Genomic DNA, 25,229 nt, shown 5'->3' on the forward strand with positions numbered 1-25,229 from the left:
CTAAGTTCCGGAGTGTTTCACCAAGGTACTATACCCAAGTGGTTTCATCAGCTTATGAAGGAACAATACTGGTACTAGCACATCACAGATCTACTCTGTAGAACATAAATACAGAAGCAGCCTTAACACTAACATTTGTATCCTTACCTTAGGCATGAACAACCTCTGTTGATGTGGAACAGCACCTAGCCTATATAGTAGCAATACAACTGTTGCTGCAGAACACAAGAGACCACCACCACATACAGTATAGCTTACAGTTCAGTTGCTGTATCTTATCAGTACTGGGACTAATTGTCAGAATAAACCTGTTTTCTACACACCATCTAGATGTATTAAGGTAATTCCACTACTACTCAAATGCCTGTCAAAGTTTAGTAGAAAATACTGGTCAGTGTCATGAATATACATAAGACACACAGAACTGTTCAAGACTTGGAAACGGAGGCAGAGGGATATCTTGTTAACTTACCATGACAAGATTTACTAATGAAACTGCATTTAAGCTGATGCCCCAGAGCCACATCACTCCAAACATGTTGATGATTATCATAGCAATAGTTATTGAAACTACAACAGCAGCCCATACTTCAAAACCAAGCAGCACAGTTGTCACCAAAAATATTGATCCCAAGGAGATGCAGAGGTTAAAGATAGCATCATGCACAATTGTCAAGTATTGTTCGTAGAAGACATAAAACACACTGTGGAAAGAAGAGAAGTTGTAGTTAGCCATCTTCCTTGCTATATGCTAATATTAGATTAGCCTCTGTGCTAAGGATAAAGTAGTTCTCTCCTTATAGAAGTCACCAACAGGAACTGGCTTCCTATCTTCTGTGGAATGACTCCTGCAGAACACTGGCTGTTACATGACAGCTTTTCACTAACACTTCAAATAAAGGTTGTATCTGGAAGTCAGGGCAATTCCCACACTAATAGTCTGAGGAACTACCTTCTGCCTGCTTCTGATTGTGGCATCTGCATGAACTACTGCTGAGTGTCTGAACTGATTCATTATGCAGTGAAACCATAAGGATGGATAGGCGGCATTCTGCTTCGCTTCTTTGAAGCAAAGAGATTAGTATTTCAGCTGTACAGATACCAATTCCAACTCAATTTCATTGTGGTACTCTTTAGTATGTTAATCTTGCAAGCATTAGACAAGCAGTACTGGACATCACTGCTGCCTTTAAGTGTGAATAACTTAAGTTTGAAGGCAATACATTCATGTTACAGCTTGCAATGACCCAGGTCAACATATCTGCTTAAGTTAGAACTATTAAACCCTGCTATGAAAGCTAGGAAGTGCCAGAACTGAAGCCAGAGCTTCAACCTTCGTAGCAGAGGACAGGTTTCTTGATTTAAGTTAGTAATGAACCACAGTAAAAAGCTAGTGCTGTGATCTAAATTGTGTTTTTGAGGCTTTACTAGACATTCCAGAATCTATATTACCTCCTGTTAGACAAAACCTCAAGACTCAAGTCTAAGATGTTATTAGCCAGTACCTTTTCTCAGTTCCTTGAGTTGCGTATTTGTCACTAAGGAAAGAAAGATCTAAACATACCTGTAAGGAAACACCCGGTAGCTCTTCTCTTTGATGCCCATGGTTTCAGTAATGTTATCTGCTATAACCCGAGCTTTCTTCATAGCATCAATAAAATCAGATGACGTTTTCAGTACAGTATGGTATGTCATAAAATAAGTAGCTCCAACATCAGATTTGTTGTGTATAAAGTTGACAGCAGAGTTATATGCAGCATGTCCTCTATATAAACATAGTAACATTTTATATGTCAATGTCAGTAATAACCATTCAAATTTACTAGCTTTCATAACTTCTAATTTTGTTTCTAAGAGTTTCCAAAACTGATAAAAGCTTCAGAGCACAATACATTTCAAGATTGCACAGGATATACTAGAACAGACTGACTACAGAAGTTGTTTCTCTTTGTACAGGGGAAAGCTGCTGTTCCATTCAGTTGATTATGCATTTGTTCTCCCACTTTTGTTCCAGAAAATACGACAGAACAGGTGAAATGTCAATGTTTGTATGACGTTTAGAAGGACATTAGCTATCCAACCTTGCAGACATAAAAAAGCCACACTTCCAGAGCAAATATCTTTGACATACTGGTCTAAGCAATATATATAGAATATAGCTCTTACCCTTTGCCACATTTAGGATTAGGGTTGTCCGATAGGAACATTGGCAAAAATGTCATGAAGTCTTTGCCCTGTGGTCTCTGCTTGCCTTCTTGAGTCAGTGGTCGACAACGAGTGCAGGATGGATCAGTGACTGAAGAAATACAGGACCAAGGTCAGCTACAGGATCAAGTATTCTTTGTCATAACACTAGTAGCTTCTGACTTGCAATACTACAGGATACAATTCCATAAAAAGGCATTTTCACTGATGAAATTGCTGATCAGCCCTGAAATTCTGTATAAAATTTGTAGTCCTTTATTTTTTATTACTACTAAAGCAAGGGCTACTAGAGAACTCAGTTACTTAGTGCACTATCTATATTAGACCCAATGAGAATTATACCAAAGTGAAGGATCCGAACAAAGACAGAGCATTAAGTTTGTGTACTCTAATGAAACCAGGAGAAGGATCAAAATTGTTAAAACGAGTTATTTTTTGAATAGTCATTACATTGGTTGTCTAGATAGGCTGTCTTCAACCTGCAGCATTCCAGCAGAACATTTAAATTCACTCAAACAGCGGTTTAAACAAATTAGAGGGCAACTCAGGAGGTGCCTGCTCACAGTAAGAAAAGCTATTCACCTGACCCATACCACAATAAAATGTTTTGGCTGTGAAACTTATAAACCAAGCTAATCCCCTAGCAACAAGATGGATGCTAATACCTGAAGCATTGCAAAACTGTCCAGTGGTATTGTAGACTCTGCAACAGGATGACTGTGGCTTCACCCAGTCAAAGTAGTCATCAATCCAGGATGATGGGGCGTAGCCTATCCTTGTGCTAATAAAATAATGTAACATATCCATCATCAGTAATTTTTATGTTTCACTCCAGAACACATCCCTTGATCTCTCCAGTGCTGGCCTACACCATGTCAACTCATTCTGGTCCAAGCTACTTAGCTCTCTGTGTAGTCCCCTGCTCCAGTATCCCAATCCAAGAGCCAGTCTTGCTTGTAACACTGCAGCTAGCAAACAGCAGGAGCTTCCTCCTTGCATTCAAGTTCCACTGCCAAGCTCACCTTTGTTTCCCTGTCCACTCTATGACCATCCTATTCCAGATATTGTTGCCTCAGTTTTCAAGCAAGGCTCCTCCATCAGCTAGGCTGAAGCAAAACCACTGAACTACAGCGGAAGGAATCAGGAAGAGACTTTCTTCAGTTGTTAGCTACTGAACTCCAGATACAATTCCTGCTTAGCCTTGCTAGGCTAGACGAGTTTTATCCACCAAGTTTAGAAGCTGAGCATGCAAGTAATTTTCCAGGAGAGCTTAACCACACAGAGGTTTTCATGAGTTTTTCTTCCTACCATTCCCATATTTCTTGAAGGATCAAGCCCCTCTTCCAAACCCAAGTACATCAATATATCCCACCAGTCCAGTCCAGACAGTTTTTATCCTCATTCTAGGAGATTGCCACAGCTTCTCCCCACCCTGCCCACCAAAACCACAGTATAAAGCAAGTACAATAGAGTGTCAGTTGTACAACCAACAGCTGAGCCTGAACTAAATTAAAAGGACACACTGGTCAGCTACATCTCTTCCATGTGATTATGCAGACAAAAGCATGAAAGACTTACTAGCTACCAATTTCCGCAGCATTGAAGACTTGCTGGACAAGTGAATCATTATTACATCCCACTCCACCACACACCATGTTCTGCCCTTCCAAAGATGTGTAGTTGTGCCCTTCTTCTAAGACAAAGTAGACAGGAGGACCTGCATGCAGGTACTTGCCGAGCTGGCTGAAGTAATCCATTACATAGGAGTCCTTAAAGGGAAAGTTTTGAGTTACTATTACATAACGTTGAGGTAGCACAGCAAGATATCAAGGTTTCAATTCAGCCACAAATTGCTGAAGAGCAACATGATCTTACAACTTACATCTGGCATTGAGAGAGACTGATCCAGTCCAATCTCTACATTGTGTATAACTGCTGTACTGAATGACAGAACACCCACGAACACTGCTATCTGCAGAAAAGCAAATTCAGGGAAGTGAGAACAGTACAGAAACAACAAGCAATAGAAGTAACTTACTAAGTTAATGGGAACCATATAAAGAGGCTCTAGCTTAAGTACGACAGTGGCAGTAAAACCTAGCTACTCAGAGTTCCCTTTGCAGCCATAGGGAAAATTTATACTTAGAAGGCAGCAGTGAAAGATATGCCAAACACCTTCTGTAAATAAGCACAGTAACCTCAAAGTGAATCACAGATTCAGCAACACCACTCTAGATTAATGCAGTGTAGGAGCCAATATGCGCTGATTTTTTACATATGCCTAAAGCAATTCAACTGTCAGTAATGCAACTCTTAAATCTGGGCCTTAGAAAATCCAAGGTCAAACCTCTTATTTACTAGAAATACTCTTGCAGTTAGAAAAGCTTATTCCAATACTAATGCTGAAAGCAAAAATCCTAGAAGCTTCATTTGTTCCATTGTGTTGAAGATTTTTCTTCAGTACAAGAGCAAAAGCATAGTGAGCCTGAAGGTCAAGTTTAGATGACTGCTTACTGCACACAAAGTATACATACTACTATTGGTCTCATCCAATCCTTAAGCAGATATGGAGAATACAGATTTCTGAAGAACAGAAATAAGATGCTCTCAGAACGTTGGACTCCAGTCATTTCTTCATTGCTTTTGATGCAACACAGAATATCCAGTCTATTCCTCTGAAAATTGATTAATGCCAGATTTAGTACAATTCTGCAAAAGATGCCATCTGTATCACACTGCAGTTACAAGTGCATTTAATACTCACCTCTTGACGCTTAATATCCAAGCCCAGGAGACTTATAAAGCAAGTGACTTGAAGAATAAAGTCTATGAGCACAGCCATTCCAGCAAAAAGGGAGAATGTGCGAACCGCTGGCATCGTAGACAGTGTCCCTGAAGGAAGTGACCCAGTTTGTTAAACAAGCAAGCTCCTTTCTCTCAGAAATGCATGAGCATTTTCTAGACAGATAGCCAATTTAAGTGTTAGCAGGACAAAGAGCCTTTCTCTTCAAAGTAAAGAAAACAGCTGATATGAACCTGGCTACAACTGCTGTCTTTGACCTGTTTGACAGCATTAAGGCTGTGCAAAAAAGTGACTAGCTTTAAGACATTTCTCAATTCCAAAGTTATTAATCTTGTGCAGGCTGCGTAAGAGGGTAGTTAAGGAATGCTGTCAAGCAAAATCTTGCTTCAAAATTAAGCCACTCAATGCAAGTTGAATCAATGGCAAATTACACTCCAAGTAAGTAAGTTTATTATGAAAGAAGGCCAATTTATACTTGAAGGGTAACAACATAAGATATGCCTCTAACACATACTGCAAGAGTGAGCCTCAAACATAATCTGTCATAGGGGCGTTTTTCCAAGCGGGGGTAAGATGACCGAATACAATGTAGGAGCTAGTACGCCCTGATATTTGATATATTACTAAGGTCAAATTTAGACTTGACTGTCACTACAAATCAGTAAAACCTCCAGCCAATTCAAGCCTAAGAGCTTGACAAATTCAGAACTACATCTTTTTAACTGTGCCAGTCTCTTAAAGTACTACAATACCTATAGTCAGCAGAGGACAAATAAACTTGATTACAGCAATGAACAACTAAGATAAACTTCCTCTACAAATTCTTGCTTTGTTTTTATATTCTAGTTTTGCATTTATTCTTGCAGTATGCAGGTATAAGGCCCTTATCTTCAAATATTAAAGAAGTCTTACCAAGAAAGAATGCCACAGTCTCCGAAAAAGACGAGAGAAACATACTGGGTGCCACATCTCCCAAGACTCTGCCAATCTGTTTATCCAGAGTTTCACCCTGAAGGCGCTCATCTCTCTGTTTTAAGGCAATAATTTATTATAATTAGGAATCACACAATTTAGAAAGTGCTGTCATATGGCTTAAAAAAACCCCAACCTTTCAAACATCCTAAACTATCTTTTATTATTTTCAGGGCATTAACGTGAGTTAGATAAAGAAAGCAGAGATTCCCTAATACAAAAGGAGCATGAACGTCCCCTGTTGCCTTGCCTCAAACTTAAGATACAGTACTAAGTTCAGTACTTCAGCCAAAACCACACACTTACCAGAGGCAGTGCCAGTTTCAGTGGGTTATTGAGCCTGTCAAATTAGAAAGCTGATTACCACTAAGACTAGTGTCAAAAGTCCCTGGTCTGAAGCATGTAGTTTAGTCCATGGTTACTGCTCACAATACACTAGAAGTGATCAAAATAGTAGTCAAGTTCTACATCTACCAGAGAAGGATGTTAAAAATATTATTCATTTGTACATCATTAGTATGTGGACCAGAGACTATGTTAAATAAGCCTGATATCAACTAGCAGTAAGAAAAAGCAAGTGTATTAAGCTTACTTTTTTTTTGGGGGGGGGGGGGGGGGGGGGGGCGCACAGGCAATGCAGGGAGGAATGTATATAAAAATCTTGGCTCTCTTCAAGATCACTATATATCCTGTGAGAGTCCAGAGCTGCTCAAACTGGGCTGAGCACTGGAATGCCAAAGACCTTCTGCTCCAAGTTAACAGCCTACATTTAGAAGAGTCCATATGAAAGAATATATACCTGAAGCGTCTGGACTATAATGAAAATGTTGTCCACCCCAATAGCCAGCACCAAGAAGGGAATTACTTCTATCACAATCAGTGTCAGTGGGATTCCAAAGTAGCTGAAAATGCCGATAGAACATGCCACTGAGCTTAGTACAATCAGGATGCCTGCAATGCCCAGGGAGATCTTTGAATCCACCTAAAAAATTTGTAATGACTGTCAACAAAACCAGCATCATCACACAGGACAGATTATAGCAAAGGTAAAAACATATTCTGACATTTAGTGTAGTTAGTAGAAAGCTTACTTTTCTGGTTCTTTTGAAGATCCACATACATAAACTTAACTGCGCATTTCAAGTGAAAACAGACTTAGTTGACGCTATGAAGCACACATGAATTGTCAAGTGTGACAAGAACAATGCTCCCCTTAGCTCCTACCCAAGGAGGACTCAATGCTTAGGACAAGATTGAGTATAAGCATTCTGCAAAAATATTTAAGTCACTTAAAGCTACGAAAAACTAGTCAGCAAGCTGTAGCTTCAGTGTTTATAGCAATGACAACTATACACATACCAGCAGTCTTCTACAGCTCTGGATATGTCCCAAAGCTATGGAGATGTACACAAACATTACAATATAGCTTATCAACACAGTGCCAATATCACTGTTGCTTTCACGATTAATTTCATCTTCAATACTCCGTTCAGCAGAAAATGATATAGTTAAGTTTGGATTATCATAGTTCTTCAAAAAGTTAATAAACCTAAAAAAAAAAAGTCAGTCACTTTAAAAGATAAAACATTTTGTATTAGAAATACTTGGAAGTCTGTTGAAGGCAAATTTAAATCATCTGTGTGGTACAAGAGCACACTGGGGCCCGACAGTACTTTGAGACACCCTCCTCATTTTTAAAAAAAGGGATGCTGGCTACACACCCCTAGAACTCTGCTCCAAGCACTAGAAATAGACTATGCTGAAATACTTCCCATGTTCTCTCCAGAGTTTGAGGACAACCAGATATCTTGCATAAGCATAAGCTATTTCAAAGCATAAGTACAATTTTCCTCAAAGCTAGACCTAGAAGTACACACATGAAATATGACTGCACCTTGCTTACAATACTTGAAAAATTTATTAGCCCTTATTTCAGTTCCCCTAACTGAAGAGAGGTGCTTGTGACACAAGTAGACACTAGTTATACATGTACTTAGTCTCAGACTTCCTAGTACAGTATTTTTTATCTGAACTGTTAGCCAGAGCAGTTGGCCTGTGTAAGCCAACATCAGCTCTTCAAGATGGTGAAGGGTGTGAAAGCTTTAGAGCCTCATCTGGAAGATGTTTTTAAAAATTAAACTTTAAGAAATATAGGATAATGCTAGATGTTTTCACTGCTTGTTAACAGTCCAGTAGATTGAAGAGTCTACCTGTGTAATTCTAGCCAAAGTAAAATATATCAAATCCTTTCTAGAGTTACTTATCAGCAAGTACTACTAAACATCACTGACAAGACTAGAATCTATCTCAAAGCAAATGAAGTACACCAGCTAAAGTGAGAGTCTTATGACCAGTATAGTCTGTCCTTAACCCATTTTGCTGCGTCTCAAAACATCCCTGTAGTTATACTGAAAAATTGCCAGTACAGTACAGGTGTTTTTCATGTATCTACATTTAAAGCTGCTTTAAAGTAATGTATGCATTTCAGAATAGAGGAAGCCTACTTACTCTTTTTCCCATGCCAAGGCTTTCATTAGCTTTCTTGAGTCATTGTAGTAGTTGTTGACAGGAAAAGTAATAACAAGAGCTGTAGCATTATTATAGTTATCATCTATGGAGTAGGAAAAAAATTGTCAGGCATTATGAAATGGAGCTTACATTCCAGTATAGGCAGGTACAATTAAGTTTAAAATGAGTATTGTCCAAAGCAATCCCATCCCTACAATTCCATTAAATGTAATCTGTTTAACACCACCGAGTTCTCAAACACACTACTGAAATAAGAATAGAAGCTGATAAGCACTCCAGATTGTACTCAAAAGTAATTATTCATTATTTACCATGTTCACGGCACTCTGATATTAAGTTGTTGCTTAGTTAGACAAGGGGCTACTGTATAACCAGTGCTTATGACTTTCCAACCAATGAGAAACAGGATGTGGTTTCCTAAATACTGTGCCTCTTGCATTCCTAGATTTTTCTCAAAGCAAGTACAAAAACCCTACAGTTTAATCAAGAAGTGCCTGCCTTCAAGGCCTGTTTTAGTACATTTGTGTTTGATGTATCTATCAAGTTATATTTAATTGGATATATTGCTTGAACAAAATTCTGGCTTCAGAATAATTATGGAAGGATCTCCTTTGTGAACACCTTAATCTTTTCTTAACTGCTTTGTCAGATCAGTGACAAAACTTAGTATTCTAACTTAAAAGCAAAATACATGCACATACCAGCATATCAACTTGAGATACTTCATATCTTTATCTAGTCTCCAAAAAACTAGAGATCCTTTAGCAGGCCCAAAGCAGACTGAATATTTGGATACTTGTCAACAAAGCTAGTATGTTCCAGTAATAGACTGCTTGCATTTTACACTTCCAGAGTAGCCTGCCTCCAATCTCAGAACTGATCTACCGAAAAGTTATTTAGAATATTCTTACTTATAGAAAGTTTAACAAAACTCCAGTTTCTCTGGAGTGCATTTAAATATCTGTGTTAATAAGAATGCACCTTTCGTGCAAAAGACAGCACACAAGTATGTACTCTGAAGACTTAAAACGACAATACTGTTTTGACACCTACCATCATATCCTCCCAACACGAGCCATGGAAATACAGGTCCACCAAATGTTCCTAAGCAGGGATCGTGAAGCAAGCTTGTGTCATTCAGTGATGCAGGAGCCCTAAAGAGACCACCAGCAATAACTGTTAGCTTCTGCTTGACTACTGATGCACAGCACCACAGGACAAAAGTAAAAAGCTGTTGCATTAACTGATTACCAAGAGAGAAACAAGATAAGACTGCTAGTGATACATTGTCCTTGTGCTATGTTTGCTTTGACTTTAGAGTTTTAAAGGTGTCTTCCTTATAGCTTCTAAGACAAGGAGTAGCTTCTACCCAACTGAACTATAAACTGAAGTGAAAGTTTAGAAACAGTCTTCTGTTACAGAACTCTACTTCTCAGAAGTGTTTGAAACATGTTTAAGCTATACCAGAGCCAGTGTCTGCCCCAAACCAAGCTTAACTGGAAACCTGATCAAAACGTAACTCCTGCTGAAGTACTAAGACACAGAAACACAAGCAACCTATACTAATCTGCAGTTCCACATAGTATTGTGAGTTTTTTTAAAAAGGAGCAGGAAAAGATTCAAGGGGGAAGTGAGAACTAGCTAGTTTTGTTTGCCAGCAAGACAAAGACCTAGCTGGCCTACAGTACAGTTACACGTTTTTTCAAACTGCTTACCGAACACAGTATAAGAAGTGAGTGTGGTAGTCAGCATAGACAAAGAACTCATCCCCAATAGCATGATCTAGAACAGAATGACTGTTCTGAAAGTAGTTGAGTACACTCAGTATAGTGCAGTTGTTGTTGTAGGGAGCAAGAGGAGCCAGGCAAATGTCTTTCAAGGTTACAGTTTCATTGTCAAAAGAAGCAGTTATGTTGACAATAGCATCCTGCAAATCCAGTACCTTGAAAAAAGAAACCAAACCATAGTTTAAGAGCAGCACAAGAAAGCATTTCCCTTGCAAGACAGAGCTCAAGTGCATGCAATAACCCTGTAAGTTTCCAGGGACAGTGGCACATGTCAATAAGAGCATGTTACTAAACTTATTATGTCCATGTTCACACCAAGAATACTTACTGGAACTTAGCTTGCAAGTCTACTTCTAACAGAAAGGTTTTCAGCGAAAAGCTTTTATAGTAAGACTAAAATGTTTAATATGAGTATCTAGTGACTGTCTTGTTGGACACATGGCATTACAGATGGAAGCCAACTCCATACGGTTATACCTGTTAGGTATGTTTACATCTTTGCTCTTGGAAAGTCCCAATTACCTGATGGAGAATGTCTTTAGTAAGTGGAGGCCCAAAAGGTACATCTGCTCCTGATGGGTAAGGCGAATAGGTGTCTGGATGGCTGTTTGGTGCTCGAATAATAAGTTGTTCAGTACGAAAGAAAGGCCCAAAGTGTGTGTCAAAGTACTCCTTCTCCCTGCGAGCTTGGCTGCTTGGGGCTGACCAGAGATCTACAGGGTTTGTAGTTGCTTTAACATATATGAAGCCTGAGCAACACATTGCAATGAAGACCACAGAGAAGAGGATAACAGGACGTGGATTTCTGACACAGAAAGCCCCCCATGATGTGAATGTCATCCTTAGGCCATTCTCAAACCTTTCACCAAGCCTTTCACCACAGGTAATTTTCCCTGTAAGAGCAAGAAGTAAACAGTAAATGTTTGAGAAGTCAGTTAAGCAGCATTTTCTTGAAGTCCACTAGGAAAGATGAAATTTTATTCTAGCTCTGTTTGTAGTAAGCACCAGAAGCTATGTCTACACTGACAGTCAGACCCAGGGGCCAATCCTTGACTGAGGTCAAGGTGGCACAAACCAGCTTGTACTTGTACCCCTTCTAATGTAAGGTTGTCTTTGACAACAGCAGGCACAGCAAATAAAGATAGGAAGCAGCTAAAAGATACATAAGCATTAAAATGAGCTACATCTCAGCTGCTACACAAATTAAAATACAGTTCTTTCATGACATGCTTTGAATGGATACATGCATGGATAGGTCAGAACATGATTAAATTGATTTTAGCATCAGGTTGCCCCCTCCACCCCCAGCTACAAAGCACTCCAGAACTTCTGATTAGCATCACTAGATCCATAAACTGTGCACCCAGGGCTATCAGCATCCAGCAAAATAGGGTTAAGTACTACTCTAAAAGAGAGATACTGGCCAAAAGAGTGAAATAAAGACCTGTAAGAATGGATTATATGGCCCAACAAAGCTAAAATTCCAGAGCCCATCCACAGGAAGGGGATGCACTTAAGCTGAGTTTCTAATAAATCTATTGCTCTTATCCAAGACATACCATTGTCACGATGGGAATTCACAGAAAAGGCTATATTGCTGTCAATTGGTGTGTACTCTGAGACAAAGTGCCGCCTCCTGCAAGACAAAAGGCTATGTTACCCTGCTCCCCCAAAAAGGTATCTTTTGGTGTTTGTACAGTAAGAATGGAGTCCAATGCTAGTAATAAATTTGATATTTGACTCCTCCAGAATCTATAGGCATCATGTTTCCCCTACACCCATCCACTCAAGAACAGCAGTCTCCAGCTTTATGATCCTTTGGAACATCTTACAGCCACATCAGCTGTCTTAAACTCCTCCAGCTTGGATAAAGCACACATTCTTTACTCATATTTATAAGATCAGTAGCATTAACAGCACAGGGAATCTCTTTAAATTGATCATAACTTAGAGTGCTAACATTTGCAAGAGATTTCTACATTAGAAATATTTCACTTCATTAGTCAAACTGCTTAAGTTACACCTACTTAGCCTGAAGAAGAAGTGAGGAATAAGGAAAATAAGGTACTTCTTTCCTGTCCTGAAGACAGGCAAGTTATAGCATAGAACACTTATGACAGACCTATATATATATGACCTTATACTCATTCCTGAACCCAGAGCAGGAGATAAGTTCAACAGCCTCCTCATGGTAATCTAATCAGACCTCCAATTATGGCAGGATGTTTTGGGCTATGAACCAGACATCTCAAACACCCCTACCATTTCATGTAGTTTACTATGCATGTTGCCCAGTAAGATAAGACTGCTGAGCGTGTCATAAGTTTGTTGTACCCACTATCCTCTTCCACACAGATTTAATTCTTATTACACAGCAATTTCAGATTCCTGGTCATAACTGAACAATATTAAAGTTGTACTGAAAAGTGCCACCATACTTAAGGACATTAGATAGTGGAAGCCTCTGGAAAATGCTATTAAGAAATATTAATAGGTTTCCACTGCTCCAGATTGCTAGCACACCCACACCAAAGCATTTATAGCTACAGCTACTTGTGCACTTTACTAGCAAATATCAAATAGCACAGAGAAGCTGCCTTGCTACTCCTTACTTTACAAAATCCTATAATTACTGGAAGCTCAGCTTTTGTTTAGTTTTGGGTTTGGTTTTTTTTTTTCAAAACAGGAGACTAAGTATTCATGACTTAATTTGCAGTAGGACAGTGATTGTTTTGTTACAAGTATTAGCCTGCAGGAAAACTCCGTTATGATTGCATGTGGCTGCCAATACTAGATCTTGCTCTCTCCCAATGATTCTGAATTGAGTTCCTACAATCCCATTATCTTCAAGTCAAACTTTTATGCATTTCCCTAGACTTTTTCATACTCTCAAGTTCTTGCTTATTAAAGTTGTAGAGTTGTGCATTTGATCCTGTAGCTAGGGATGCCATCAGTTGCGCATGAACTAAACCGACTTCTGCAGTCACTTTTTACCACATGGTTTTAGGTGTTAGAACACTCCCTGTAAGTATAAGCATCTGCCACAGAACATGACTTTCGGCTGGATGAGGAAGTAGAGACATAAGCATTCTGTGCTGGGCAAAGGAAGTTTTCAGGGAAAAGGCAAGTGACTTTCAGAGCTGAGCATTTTGAACGCTTTACCTGTAACACCAGACTCCAAAAACTAGTGCAAAAAATATGAGTAGAAATCCCATGTAGGAGATCCACATGATGACATACATAGCATCCAAACCAAACAAAAGCCAAGGAGCAGGCAATGGAGGGGGTTGAGGTTTTGGACCACAAACAATTGAACAGTCCTGACAGCTGCATGGTCCTGTTGAATCATCCATAGACTCATTACAGCCTTTGGTAGCATTGTTCATAGGATTCATGCCACGGACAGGAGCATCTATGACAAATCAGAAGTTGCAGAGCCCAGGTAAAAATTCAGAACTTCAAAACACAAGCTTCCCAGTTAAATGACTTAACCCTTTATATGAAAGCCTGTAGCCTCTATAAAGAGTAGCTTTTCTTGGTGTTATAGCTGAAGAAGCCACTGCCTTTTCCATAGCAGGTAATGACTATTTACAGTTGCCAACTAAATAACTAGTCATGTTTTAGAACACTTCAGTCTATAAAACTAATAAGCACCTACTTCTATCATCCCAGCAACAATTTGTCATCCCCTTCATCTGTTCAGATTGTGAAATGTGTAACAACTTTCTTACAAAGAAATCCTAAAGGATCAGGGTACTTGTCCTAGTTTCCCCAAGGAATACAAGCTGTCCAGTTGCCTAAGCTCAGTCCATCCCTTAATGAGTCTGAGATCTATACAGCAAGAAGCTGCATACAAAGCAAGCACAAAGTATGACTTCCAAGCAGAAATCAAAAAAGATAATTGGTTTAGCTTACATTGCTTTGAAAGCCTCTGACTGCAGACATTCATTGCTAGGCAGCTGTTTAACAAATGAATACACTAGCTATAGCACACAGCCTTTGACAGAAGCTTCAAAGGCAAGGACTGTTCAGTTTCTTACCTGAAAAGATAGGTATAATGCTGAAAGGAGTTTGTCCATTGTCTTTACTAAACATGTACTCAATCCAGTTGGTTGCATTGCAGTCCTTGACATCCTTCCCACACAGCAGCCCCAGTGCTTTAACATTACTTGATGGAGCCTCCACATCTTTGCAGGCATTATACATTGCTAGGAAGAGCGTATGAAGACAGAAGAGTCATTAAACCAATGTTATAATTTATGTGAGCATTCCAATTATTTCCAATAATTACAGACTCACCGAGTTCAAAGAACATGCTTATAGCTTTTAAGAGGAAACATCTTAAGATAGTGAAATAATGCTTTCGGTTGTATTTACAGTATTCAAGGTTACAATGCTTTGTTACAGCTATCTTAATGCAGATTCAGGTGGCCTACTTGCAGTACACTACTTTTTACTTGCAGAACCTACTTTACTGTTTAAGAGGGAACAGTACTTAATATAAAGTTCCTTTCAGAGGAAGTTGACAAATATTTAAGGCACTTTTGACCTGTAGGCCATATATGACTTTCAAGCGTCTCATAACTTGATTAAAAGTTACTGCACAAAGTGTATAAAGACCGAGCTAATACTTCAAGTTCGCCATAAAACCAAAATACAACCCAAATCTGTTTGTTCTTAGAAAAAAACAACTTTGGATTTGACAAAGGATTAGAACAGTCCCTTTCAAGAGGGGCGAGTACCTCACAGAGAGCCATTGTAGTGCACTATGTACAAACTTTACTATCATACTTGCTAAACAGTTTCAATGTCACATAGGCTTTCCACATTCAGTATTTGGCAACAGCTTTGTTTTTCTGAAGTTAGTCATCAGGGTTATCAGCTATTGACCATATCTATAAAAGTCCAGTCTTGGCTGAGTCTTCAAAAACACTATTAATAGTGCCAGTGTAACATCTCCTACCCAGGCAGAGGTTAGTGTTCCAGCAGTTTCAAGGGGAACCTACTGGTACCTATTTGATGCCTCAGACATCAGAAGACAGTTGGAGAGATGTTTCCCCCTCTCAACTCTTCCTGAGAAAGTATTGGTCTTGTTACCTTGACAAAAGCCTAGGTAAATTAACACACTGTTTACTCACCATTTGCAAAGCGTTCTCCAATAAAGTACTGCAGCTCTGTAATGCTACTTCTGTTCTCTTTTAAAATTGGATCATAATAAGGTATGGTGCTTGTAACATTCAAAAAGTCAGACTGATCTGGACTGCAAGTCAGTTCACAGAAGAGGTTTATCAAGTTGTAAAAACACGAGGGACATCTGGGTAGGAAAGTCAATGCAGTAAACAGATTAAGAGGTAAAGATGCAAGGCATATCTGATTTGACCTACATGGCAAGCGTAAACATTCTACTCAGAGTGACAGAACAAAATATTTAAATTCTGTAAGTGTTTAATCAGTAATAAAACATTAGTTGGTGCTTAAAATTGTTTAATACTCATCAGTAGCATCAACATCATTCACTAGCAAAATTGCTCACCTCAAATAGCAGATACAAGCAGAATTTGACTAGAATTTGAAGGAAAACTTAACTGCTGCTAGCATGAAGACTTCTGTTAGAACAAGACTGAACAGTACTTTACGTCACCCTCTTCTGAAGTTTTCATTACAAATACAATAGCTTGAGACAAACTTGGGTAATGTTTATTCTACCAACTAACTCAATCCAGACTGCAAGTAGTTGTTTCATGAAATTAAAGCCCCTGATATGGAAGAGGAAGTCTTTCCAAGAGCTTGCTCCAATAAGCCTTTAAATGAAATTACCACCTTTTCTAAAGACTATTGGAACAGAAGAGTCTTAACATGCTTTCTTATTATACTGAAGTTCTAGTTGCTTTGCCATTCGTTAGCATACCTGGAGAGAAACTGTAGAGGCAGCTGCAGGTTGTTTTTCAAAGTCTGAAGCTGTTGAACATCACAGCAAGTGCTAACATTGCCAAAGAATAAACCAGGACAGAGTTCCTTAAATAAAAACAGTATTGAGATCAGGGGGAAAGGAAGGAAAAGCATGTTTAAGACTTCAGAACTCATTATAGTTATGGGTTCTGCCTCAGCATATTTCAGAAGACTAGCTGTTGCTGTGGGAAAGGCATAGAAAAAAACCAGTCTAGCCAACGAGATTCTTTAGAGAATAGGGAAAGAATAACTATTTATTCAAGGCATCACTTCCTTTTTTTTAAAGCTCCTTCAGATGATCGTTAGTCACCAGGGTCTATATATAGAATGATAATGGTATTTTAGAGTCTATGAGTAAGGGGACAACACATGTTTATCCAAGTTGAAAGTATTCCTGCAGCTTATCCTCTAGTATGCCTTCTGGATAGTATCAGATTTTGAAGTCTCAGAAGGCAAGCCACTAACCACAAAATCATTGATTACCTGGAAGAGCTATTTCATGTTCAGTTTATAGAAGAGACAAATGCATTTAATACAAGTATAACTGATAGTAACATACAAGAACTGTACATTAAGTCTTCAGAAACAGTACAAAACAGTAATTAGCTCACCTACATATTTAAGTCACTCCCACCACCAGCCAAACCACTGTTTAACTCAATAGCTATTTCACACTTTAAAGCTTTGAACTATCATCTGCCAGAAGACAAGTCTGGCAATATCATCCTATACTGTGCATCAAAACCACAAATTGTATTTTGACCATGGTTTTGTTCACTTTGACAGCCAAAGCCCAGATAAGGAAATATGGTCTCACACTAGGCACAGCTAAGGAGACTGAACTTTGTCCAAGTTTGCTCCATGTGAATGAGTACAGTTACTGCCTTCCTATTTAAGGAAGAGATCAGAAATGATCAGATGATGGAAAACATAGTTTAGTCTTGTCCTTTAGAGATCAGGATGGTGTAACTGCAGAATGTATCATAGTTTGGAAGAGTCCTGAAAAAACCCAGTCTGACTAAAGAGTGCTCAAATCAGTGAGGAAAACATGCAGGAAAGTGAACCAATCCTTTAATTAAGGTTATGTTTGTGAAAGCCTGTAATCACAGGTTTTGGAGACTTTATCTCTGAACAGAAACTGACATATATTACCTTCACACCATTGGGGCTATGAGCTCTACCTGAGAAATCAGAGATAATCTGTTCGCTTTCTCATCAAGTTAGGATGAGAAAGCTAAAGGTCATAGTGTAGGTCCAACAGAACCCAATACAGAACTCTAAAGTGTAGGAGAATTATTTCTAGCAGCAGACCTCCGAAAGAAGCTCACCTGCATTAAATCATAGCCATCCTCTGGTAGTGCTATTGGTGGTCCATCATAAGCACAGTTGTATCTCTTGTCTCCAGAAGCAACTCCACATTCCCCATACCAGACACACAATTGAGGAAGTACCTAATCAACACAAGACAACTGATTAACTGCAAGGAATAGTTGCCAAATTCCTCAGCTCTTGTAGAGTTTAGGTGCTACCATTCCAAAAGTCATTTACAATCAGATTAGGTAAATTCCTGCTAATTTAAACACCAGCATGTACTACATAAAACACAAATTAACAAAAGCATGTGTTTGACAGGGTGCATATCACCACTGATGTCCAGCTCAGCTCCCCACCCTTCCTTGCCCAGTCTCAAAATAGGAAGTAGACTATCTATAGTTAAGACCAAGTATAAGAGTTACTCGAGAAAAACCTAAACCAGTACTTGAATAGCACCTCCAAACAGAAAAAGGTGATGTAGAAAATTTGTTCATGCAAGACAATGCATACAATTAGTGGGTTAAACTGTCACTTCAGAACACGAGTCAGTGTGCATGGAGAGCAGAATATTGCTTATACGCAGTATTTCAGTTCCTCCTGCCAACTTTTAATCCTTCTTGCAAACTCAGTCACTTACAGTGACAGACTGAGGAGGTAGCAGCATAAAGGATTCTGAAACAGAACTTCACAGCTCTGCATTCACCATAGAATGTCATATATTGTCACAATCTCAAAGGATGCTCTCCATCACCACTTTCAAGCCTAAGCATGCAACATGTAAATGGGCTTACAGTGCTAAGTAAAAAGAAAAAAGCTTCAAGCCTCATTTTAAAGATGTTTCAACTTAAGGCACTATTGAAAAAATTCAGAAACAGGTTCTTTATCATGTGCATAAAATAAAGGGAACTGAAAAAGGACAATGGCACCTTGTGAGCCTCATATTTTTTTTTGGTTGTGCTGACACCAAGACATCTGAAATGCTAAACCAAAATACTTATTCTGAAAATTAAAACATTTAATGCAATAACAAGTTATTTACAGCAAAAGTTTTAAGACAGCTCCAAGGTTTTCCCTATGCACCTGGGCTGCAAGTGGGAAGCAGACCGCACAAACATTTACTACACTTGTGCCAGCTCTGATCAGAAGTTTGCATGGTACAGTTTGAGAGATAACCGACCTATTTGTATCTCCTGAACAACCTTGACCTAGCATTTGTAGAAATGCCATGTGCTTACGCTGCAAGGACAGACTGCTGCGCTTTGTGCTTGACCATGAATAATGTTGTTTACTGACCAGAGAGGTCCCTGAAATGCTGTGTTCATAATATCCAGGAGCTACCCAGAATTATGCCTCCACAACATGTGTTGTGCTGAACAACGCTGACAGTTCTTTAAAAAAAGAATTACCGATGTACTTTTTGATCAGGACAATAACCATCACCAATTTATCTGACCCTGTTAGAAATGTTTTCCCATTAACTTAACCTAGGTAACATGGCCCAATTCAAAGTTACTCACTATAATCCAGATCCAAAAGTCAGTTTAAGTACCACTCATCAAGATCACTATTTCATTTGTCTACTCCAGCATTTCTTCTAGCTAAACTTGTAACTAGCTGCTAAGGATCACCATATTCTCACACACAAGTTAGAAAGCACCCCTTAAGACTGCACTTGTACACCAGCATAGCACTGAATGTTTAACACCAGCATAAGCCAAAAAGTTAAATTCCCATAACTTGGAGACTATTTACAGAAACTACATTGGAAATTTGTCCATGCATCAAATTATTCTAAGTCAACACTCCTTTGCTGCAAATTCAGAATACCCCATCTTCACCTCTGCTTCCTCACACCTGTATACTCCAGTTTCAATAGCAAACAATCTACTAGTGTGGAAAGAAGATGGTTTAGTGTTTGTATGTACCAATGGCAGAAGTGAATTAATCACCTCTTCAAGAGGAAGCAAAGATTCACTGCTATTCTTGCAAAAGGGCAAAGAATGTTGAGCTGCTTACTACTGCCCACGAGAACAGAATTAGGCATTTCTTCAGTATCAGGCTGGCTTCCATGTTTAGTCTAGAACAGTTTGTAATCATACTTTCTATGAACCAGTTTGTAATCATACTTTCTATGAATACTTTCTAAAAAACACTTTATTTGCTTCATTAAGTCTTGTTATCTAACACTTCTTAATATTTAAAGCCCCCAAAATTATCAACCTACTCCTTTCAGAAAGAATTGGCTTCTTCCAGAGTGGAAAGTGTGGTAGTTACAAAAAACTTACCAGGGCATTTCTTACCTAGAAAAACTTAAAGTAAATTTCAGCTATCACATCAGGCCAACTGAGAGTTCTATTGTTTTTAAAATGTTATCTGTGTCTCAAGGAAACACTTCCTTGGTTATAACTACACAGATACAAGGTAAAATACAAGCTGTATTATGTCTATAAATTTACCTAGAAAGCTCTTTGTCATCATTTTCAGGATAGAACATAAAGCAACTTACTTGCACACAACACTTTGTCATGCACCAAAAAGTATTCAGCTAAACATACAAGAAAATAAGGCAAGATGACATGTTTCAGCCTAGTGTTAGTTTACACTTGCAATTTGAAAAAAGAATTTAGAACCATATTACTGAAGTTCCACATCGATAAAATCTACAATGATGGAAAAATCAACATGTTTATCACTCAAACTTTCAGCCTGTTTAGAAAAGCTGAACAGATCAGTTACTTTTAACTACTGGAAGAGCACTTAGACCTAGAACTGCAAGTTTGAATACTCTATTTTAGTATTAACACCAAGAACATGATTTCAGAGACAATCTAAGATTAGATATTTATGCTATGACCTAGCAGGATCTCACTAATAAAAGTCTGAATTTGTTCCTTGAACTGGTAAGCTTTGGTGATCTTTGATTTGCAGTGGTTGAACCAAGTCAATTAAGCCTGAAAAACACCAAATCATTCGAAGTCAGAAGCCTAAAGTCACCAACATAGCTCTTGCACATTAACAAGTCAATAGCATGCTCATTACTGAGTCAGCCACAAAATATGGGAGAGGGCTGGTCTCCTAGGGTTCAGACAGTATTTGGGGATACTACAAGTAACTAAGTAACTACACCATTACCACTAATAAGATATAGCTGGAAGTTCTTCCCCCAAAAACCCTCTAGTAAAAACTAGATTAAGTTACAGAATGAGACAAGTACTTTGCTCTTTCCATTCTTTCAGAGGAACATTCCTATAGTGGTAGGAAGAGATAAGGATGAGTAAGCATGGTTGTAAATAAGTCATAGTTAAAGAAAGCTACTGCTGGCAGAGTCAGACTTTCAAGTCACTGAAGATGTGGGTGAACAATCATCTTGAGTGAAAGCCCTCCTAGCCCCAAAATTAACAGAGAAATGCTGTGGTGAATCCAACTGCCTTCTAAACAAGGCAAGATACCCCATAATACTAACCCAGGATTGGGTTTTGGCTTTTTTAAAAAAAAAAAAAAAAAATCACATTACTAAGTGCTCCACATTTTAAAATGGGACTTTCCCAAGTACTTGACAAAGCAATAGCAACCTAACCCTAGATTAAGGCTATACCCTCCTGCCCCCAGCACAGCTTAGAAACTATCTGGCAGTACACTAATGCTAGCTTTCAGTACATCCCCAGAGTTCAGAAAAGTGTATTCCTACTTCTGGTAGACTTACTCTGTTTGAAGAGCAATTTCACCTCAGGTCAGAGCTCCAGAAGCCCTAAGAAAGAACTTGCACATAAGCAAGTATGGGCATTTCATGACTATTAACGTTCTACAAAGGTTCTACTACAGCTTTCTGGTTCCCAGGCATTATCATTTGTTTGTAATAAAACTAGCATTCCAACAGATCATAAACACGTTTACTTCAGTCCAAGTTTCTTCAACTTCATGTTGAAGCAAATCAATATCTTCAATGTTTCCAGCAACATTAGCCATCACCAACAATGAATATGTAGCTGTTAAACAGACAAAGAACAATGATGATGTTGTACACAGAAACAGCAACTATTTGTAGTCTTGCAAATACCAGATGACAAGTGAACATTGTTTGGCTCTCCAAATTAAGATTACTTATGTATGGAAAAGGCACCAGCATCAGATACAGCTGTTTCCCCTTCTTTCACCTAGGATGGCACATCTGGGATCTTGCAGGGCAAGAAGAAAGATTCCAGGAAATCACATACTCTTCCCTCCCCACTCTCTTAATATCTAGTCCACACCACACTTGATATTGCCCACTAGGTTGAGAAATTGAGTTCTAGGGAAACACAATACCACATTACCCTTAATAAGTGGCAAGACTGGTTTATGGAAACAGGTGACCAGGTCAAATTTGCAGATCTGCCCCAGAAGTTACACATTACCTCACAGCCATCCCTGTGAGAGGAGGAGATCCACGAACTAAAGGGAACTTTACAGGTTTCATTCTTACTTTTACTATGTCTCTTTCAGAAACTTGTTCAGAGGCAGCCAATTCAGAGTCAAGCTTTGTCGGCCAAGCTCCTCTTGTTCCTTTTGCTCATAGGTAGCGAACTGTTCCCTTTCAGACAGAAAAATCATTAGCTACCCCTGGTCAGGCAAAGCAAGCCCCAATTCTGGAGTTATCCAAGCACACTTCACCTGTCACAGGACAGTCAAGGTCAAGTAGGAAGAGAAAGTTGCAATAATGGTAATAGTTCAGTGTCTGTGGGAGCAAGCTGGTATTAGCTGTCAATGATTTATTGGGAAAATACACACTTATTGCATGCATGATCAGAAAGCATAGGGCCCCTAACTAGCAGCTATCTGCCACTAAGGCCATCTGCACCAAAACAGCTCTGATGCCCTGCAGGGGAATAGTAATAATACTGCGCAACACTTAGATTTTGTCTACTGCCTAGCAAACTGCTACTCAGATCTACCAGTCATTCCCTTCAGTCATCTCTCCCCTTCTAAGAAGGCTTCCTCACTTTCCATCCAGAAAGACTATGAACAAGTCACTCTTGATTTTCCAGGATGTAACTTCAGTGGTTTCTGTCTTGTTCTGAAGCTACATTGCCAGCCCTGCCAAGCAAGCTGCTCCACACAGACATTTTAGAACTTTGTGCCCAAGGTCAGGTAACACCGGACTGCAGGCCACTTGGCAAGTTTGAGACAGAGCAGCACCTGCCTTTAACATCTTCCCATAGAATTCAGAAACTCAAATATATCCTACAGCTTGGGATCCCAGTTGCTGATAGGAAACCTGTCCAGTCTTGCTTAGTCACTAATTTGACAGCTTGTGACTTAGTATAAACAACAAGGATCAACTGAAACAGCTGCCATTAAGCACACAAGATGCCATCCACTACATTAGGATGTTCATAAGAGAACAAGAACAGTTTCAAGACTTCATCCTCCTATAAGTCCACATTCAGAAACATGACTAAAGGATCCAAGACTTTCGATGTAGTTCTTAGATGGTATTAATGGGTAGTTAACTATCAACTAGTAATGGGTTAGCTGGCACAAGTCTGCTATCATGCACTGTTCAGAGTGAAAGATAACATCCTATACAGGCTGAACACTTCATTGTGAAAGCATACATAATGGAAGGATCGCAAACTGAAATGCCACTCTAGCCCACTGACTTCTTTTTAAAGAAGCAGCATGACATATGGCACTTTGGTTTATACACACCACAACTGAAAGCATGAAAACATCCCACTACCAGTACACTTGAGGGAGAGAACAGGTTCACCTTCACAATGCTTCTCTTCTGCATATCTAACACTATATAGGGTCAGTCTAACTGAAGGACCAGCTTCTCTTTGAAAGATATCAAGGTCCACTTGGTGACTTGTTAGGCTGTAAGTAAGAGTTAATGGCAAAAAAAAATTAAGTTTTACCTTCTTATATTACAAAATTGAAACATGCATGGATAAAGTAATTTTGCAGTGTTTACTTCTCATGGACCACAAAGCCACATCCTCTACAAGGATCCCTTAAATCTTAGGGGAACTTGTTTAAAGCTCCTCTAGCTCAATATCCTTCTCTCACCTAAAGGAAAACATCTTGTCATTTCCTTACTGGCCTAGGACACACCTCATTGCTACAAGGTGGCATCTCCCTCCAAAAACATTACATAAAAGGAGAGTTGGTAAAGTGTGAAATCCATTACCTGCCCACCTAGAGATCATGAATCATTACTAAACAACCAGCTTTGCCAGTGATAATAGAAGAATGAATTCCTAGTTTTCTGTTCAAGCTCTTTAAGAAGTTGTTTGAGGAGGATATAAGAACAGAAGAACCTCAGCACACATACACACACACAGGATGACAAACTTGTGAGTTTAAAAACGGTTAAGCATAAAACTCGACCTAGAAATTATGTTTCTAAATTGATTGGGGAGGGGGGAACAACCAAAAAACCAACCCAAAAAACACTAAGGCTCACAAGACACTCCTTGCTTCTCCCGAGGAATGTGGAGTATCTCACTTCCACCCTGGACTACAGCATAAACAAAACACAACTGAGAGGAGTGACAGTTTTACAGTATTTTTCCTAAAATATCAAGAAGTCCAACCTGTTCTAGTCCTTAACTTTAAGAAAGCACAGAGTCTTAATAATTGCACATCAATAAAATGCAGGTCTTGCTACACACGGACTATTACTTCCAGAAAGCTGTCACCTAGCATAAGAAACACGCTGAGCAAACCGAACCAGACGCTGAGGACATATGCAAGCCTCTGCACGAACATGTGACCGACCGCACGGCTACTCGCATGCATCGGGCATTGCATAACCAGGGCACACACCACGGGAACGCGGCATCCCGGGCAGCTGCCGCTGTACGCCAGAGCCGGGGTCCAGGAGCGGGCACAAGCTGAAGTTTGCTAAGCCCAAGCACGCCCGTCTTCGCGCCGCAGGTGCTCCCAGGCGGGCCTGCAGTGTCACCGGACTGTCCCGCACTCCTGTCTCACCCCGGCCCCCGCCTCCGTCCCGCTCGGCACCGAGCGGAGGGGTGAGGGAAAAGGGAGGGAGAGCCCCACCGGGGACAAGGAGGAGACACGCCGGTACCACGCTTCAGCTCCGCGCCGCCCCGAGCCCAGCGGCCTAACCCACAGCTGGCGGCCGGAGGGACAGGCGCCTCCCTCAGCCAGCTCCCCCGCCCGGGAGACCCCCGGCTTCAGGCAGCGCGGGGAGTCACCGCGGCTGCCCCCAGCCCTGAAGCAACAGCCGGGGGGGCGCCGCTCCCCGCGGCGGGCACCCGCCGCTGCCTCTCCCCCCGACGGTGCCAGGAGGCCCGGCCTCCCTCACCGCACCCTCCCCGGGAGGGACTCACCACCACGGGCGACAGAAGCAGAAGAAAGAAGAGGACGAGCAGGCCGAGGCCGCCCCGCCCGGGGCTGCCTTGCGGGCTCCCCATGGCGGCGCAGGCGGGAGGGCGGCAAGGCTCTCGGCCGCAGCACGGAGAGGCGGCGAAGAGAAGGCGGGAGGAGGAGGCGGGGAGGCAGCCGCAGCCGCGCCCGCGCAGGTCCGGAAGGGCCGCTCTCCTCAGGCCGGGAGGTGCCGCCGGCCCCTTCGAGGAGCGGCGCGGGGGGGGGCGCGCCCGCGCGCCGCCGCCAACCGCCAACCGCCGCCGCCGGCCCGCCCCTGGGCACCGCCTCCCGCCGCTGGC

General features: G+C 40.4%; 1 protein-coding gene across 2 annotated transcripts in view; it reads right to left on the reverse strand.

Moving 5' to 3' along the window:
* Positions 1 to 25,074, reverse strand: part of NPC1 (NPC intracellular cholesterol transporter 1) — a 27,930-nt gene extending 2,856 nt beyond the window's left edge. The window contains exons 1-22 of one of the 2 annotated variants that reach the window (XM_075023141.1): positions 24,894 to 25,074; positions 17,574 to 17,696; positions 16,205 to 16,311; positions 15,435 to 15,610; positions 14,337 to 14,504; positions 13,459 to 13,708; positions 11,856 to 11,932; positions 10,819 to 11,189; positions 10,225 to 10,451; positions 9,563 to 9,663; positions 8,489 to 8,591; positions 7,340 to 7,529; positions 6,780 to 6,962; positions 5,921 to 6,035; positions 4,970 to 5,097; positions 4,740 to 4,880; positions 4,088 to 4,177; positions 3,784 to 3,974; positions 2,871 to 2,986; positions 2,167 to 2,296; positions 1,565 to 1,765; positions 473 to 704 (exon numbers count right to left, since the gene is read on the reverse strand). In XM_075023141.1, coding sequence (XP_074879242.1) covers positions 473 to 704; positions 1,565 to 1,765; positions 2,167 to 2,296; positions 2,871 to 2,986; positions 3,784 to 3,974; positions 4,088 to 4,177; positions 4,740 to 4,880; positions 4,970 to 5,097; positions 5,921 to 6,035; positions 6,780 to 6,962; positions 7,340 to 7,529; positions 8,489 to 8,591; positions 9,563 to 9,663; positions 10,225 to 10,451; positions 10,819 to 11,189; positions 11,856 to 11,932; positions 13,459 to 13,708; positions 14,337 to 14,504; positions 15,435 to 15,610; positions 16,205 to 16,311; positions 17,574 to 17,696; positions 24,894 to 24,977 — 3,504 coding nt within the window. In that variant the 5' untranslated portion in view covers positions 24,978 to 25,074. The remainder of the gene's footprint in view (positions 1 to 472; positions 705 to 1,564; positions 1,766 to 2,166; positions 2,297 to 2,870; positions 2,987 to 3,783; positions 3,975 to 4,087; positions 4,178 to 4,739; positions 4,881 to 4,969; positions 5,098 to 5,920; positions 6,036 to 6,779; positions 6,963 to 7,339; positions 7,530 to 8,488; positions 8,592 to 9,562; positions 9,664 to 10,224; positions 10,452 to 10,818; positions 11,190 to 11,855; positions 11,933 to 13,458; positions 13,709 to 14,336; positions 14,505 to 15,434; positions 15,611 to 16,204; positions 16,312 to 17,573; positions 17,697 to 24,893) is intronic. The other variant, XM_075023140.1, reaches the window with a different exon arrangement.
* Between the last annotated feature and the right edge of the window lie 155 nt (positions 25,075 to 25,229).

The sequence above is a fragment of the Buteo buteo genome, chromosome 3, assembly GCF_964188355.1.
Source record: "Buteo buteo chromosome 3, bButBut1.hap1.1, whole genome shotgun sequence".
Taxonomy (NCBI): domain Eukaryota; kingdom Metazoa; phylum Chordata; class Aves; order Accipitriformes; family Accipitridae; genus Buteo; species Buteo buteo.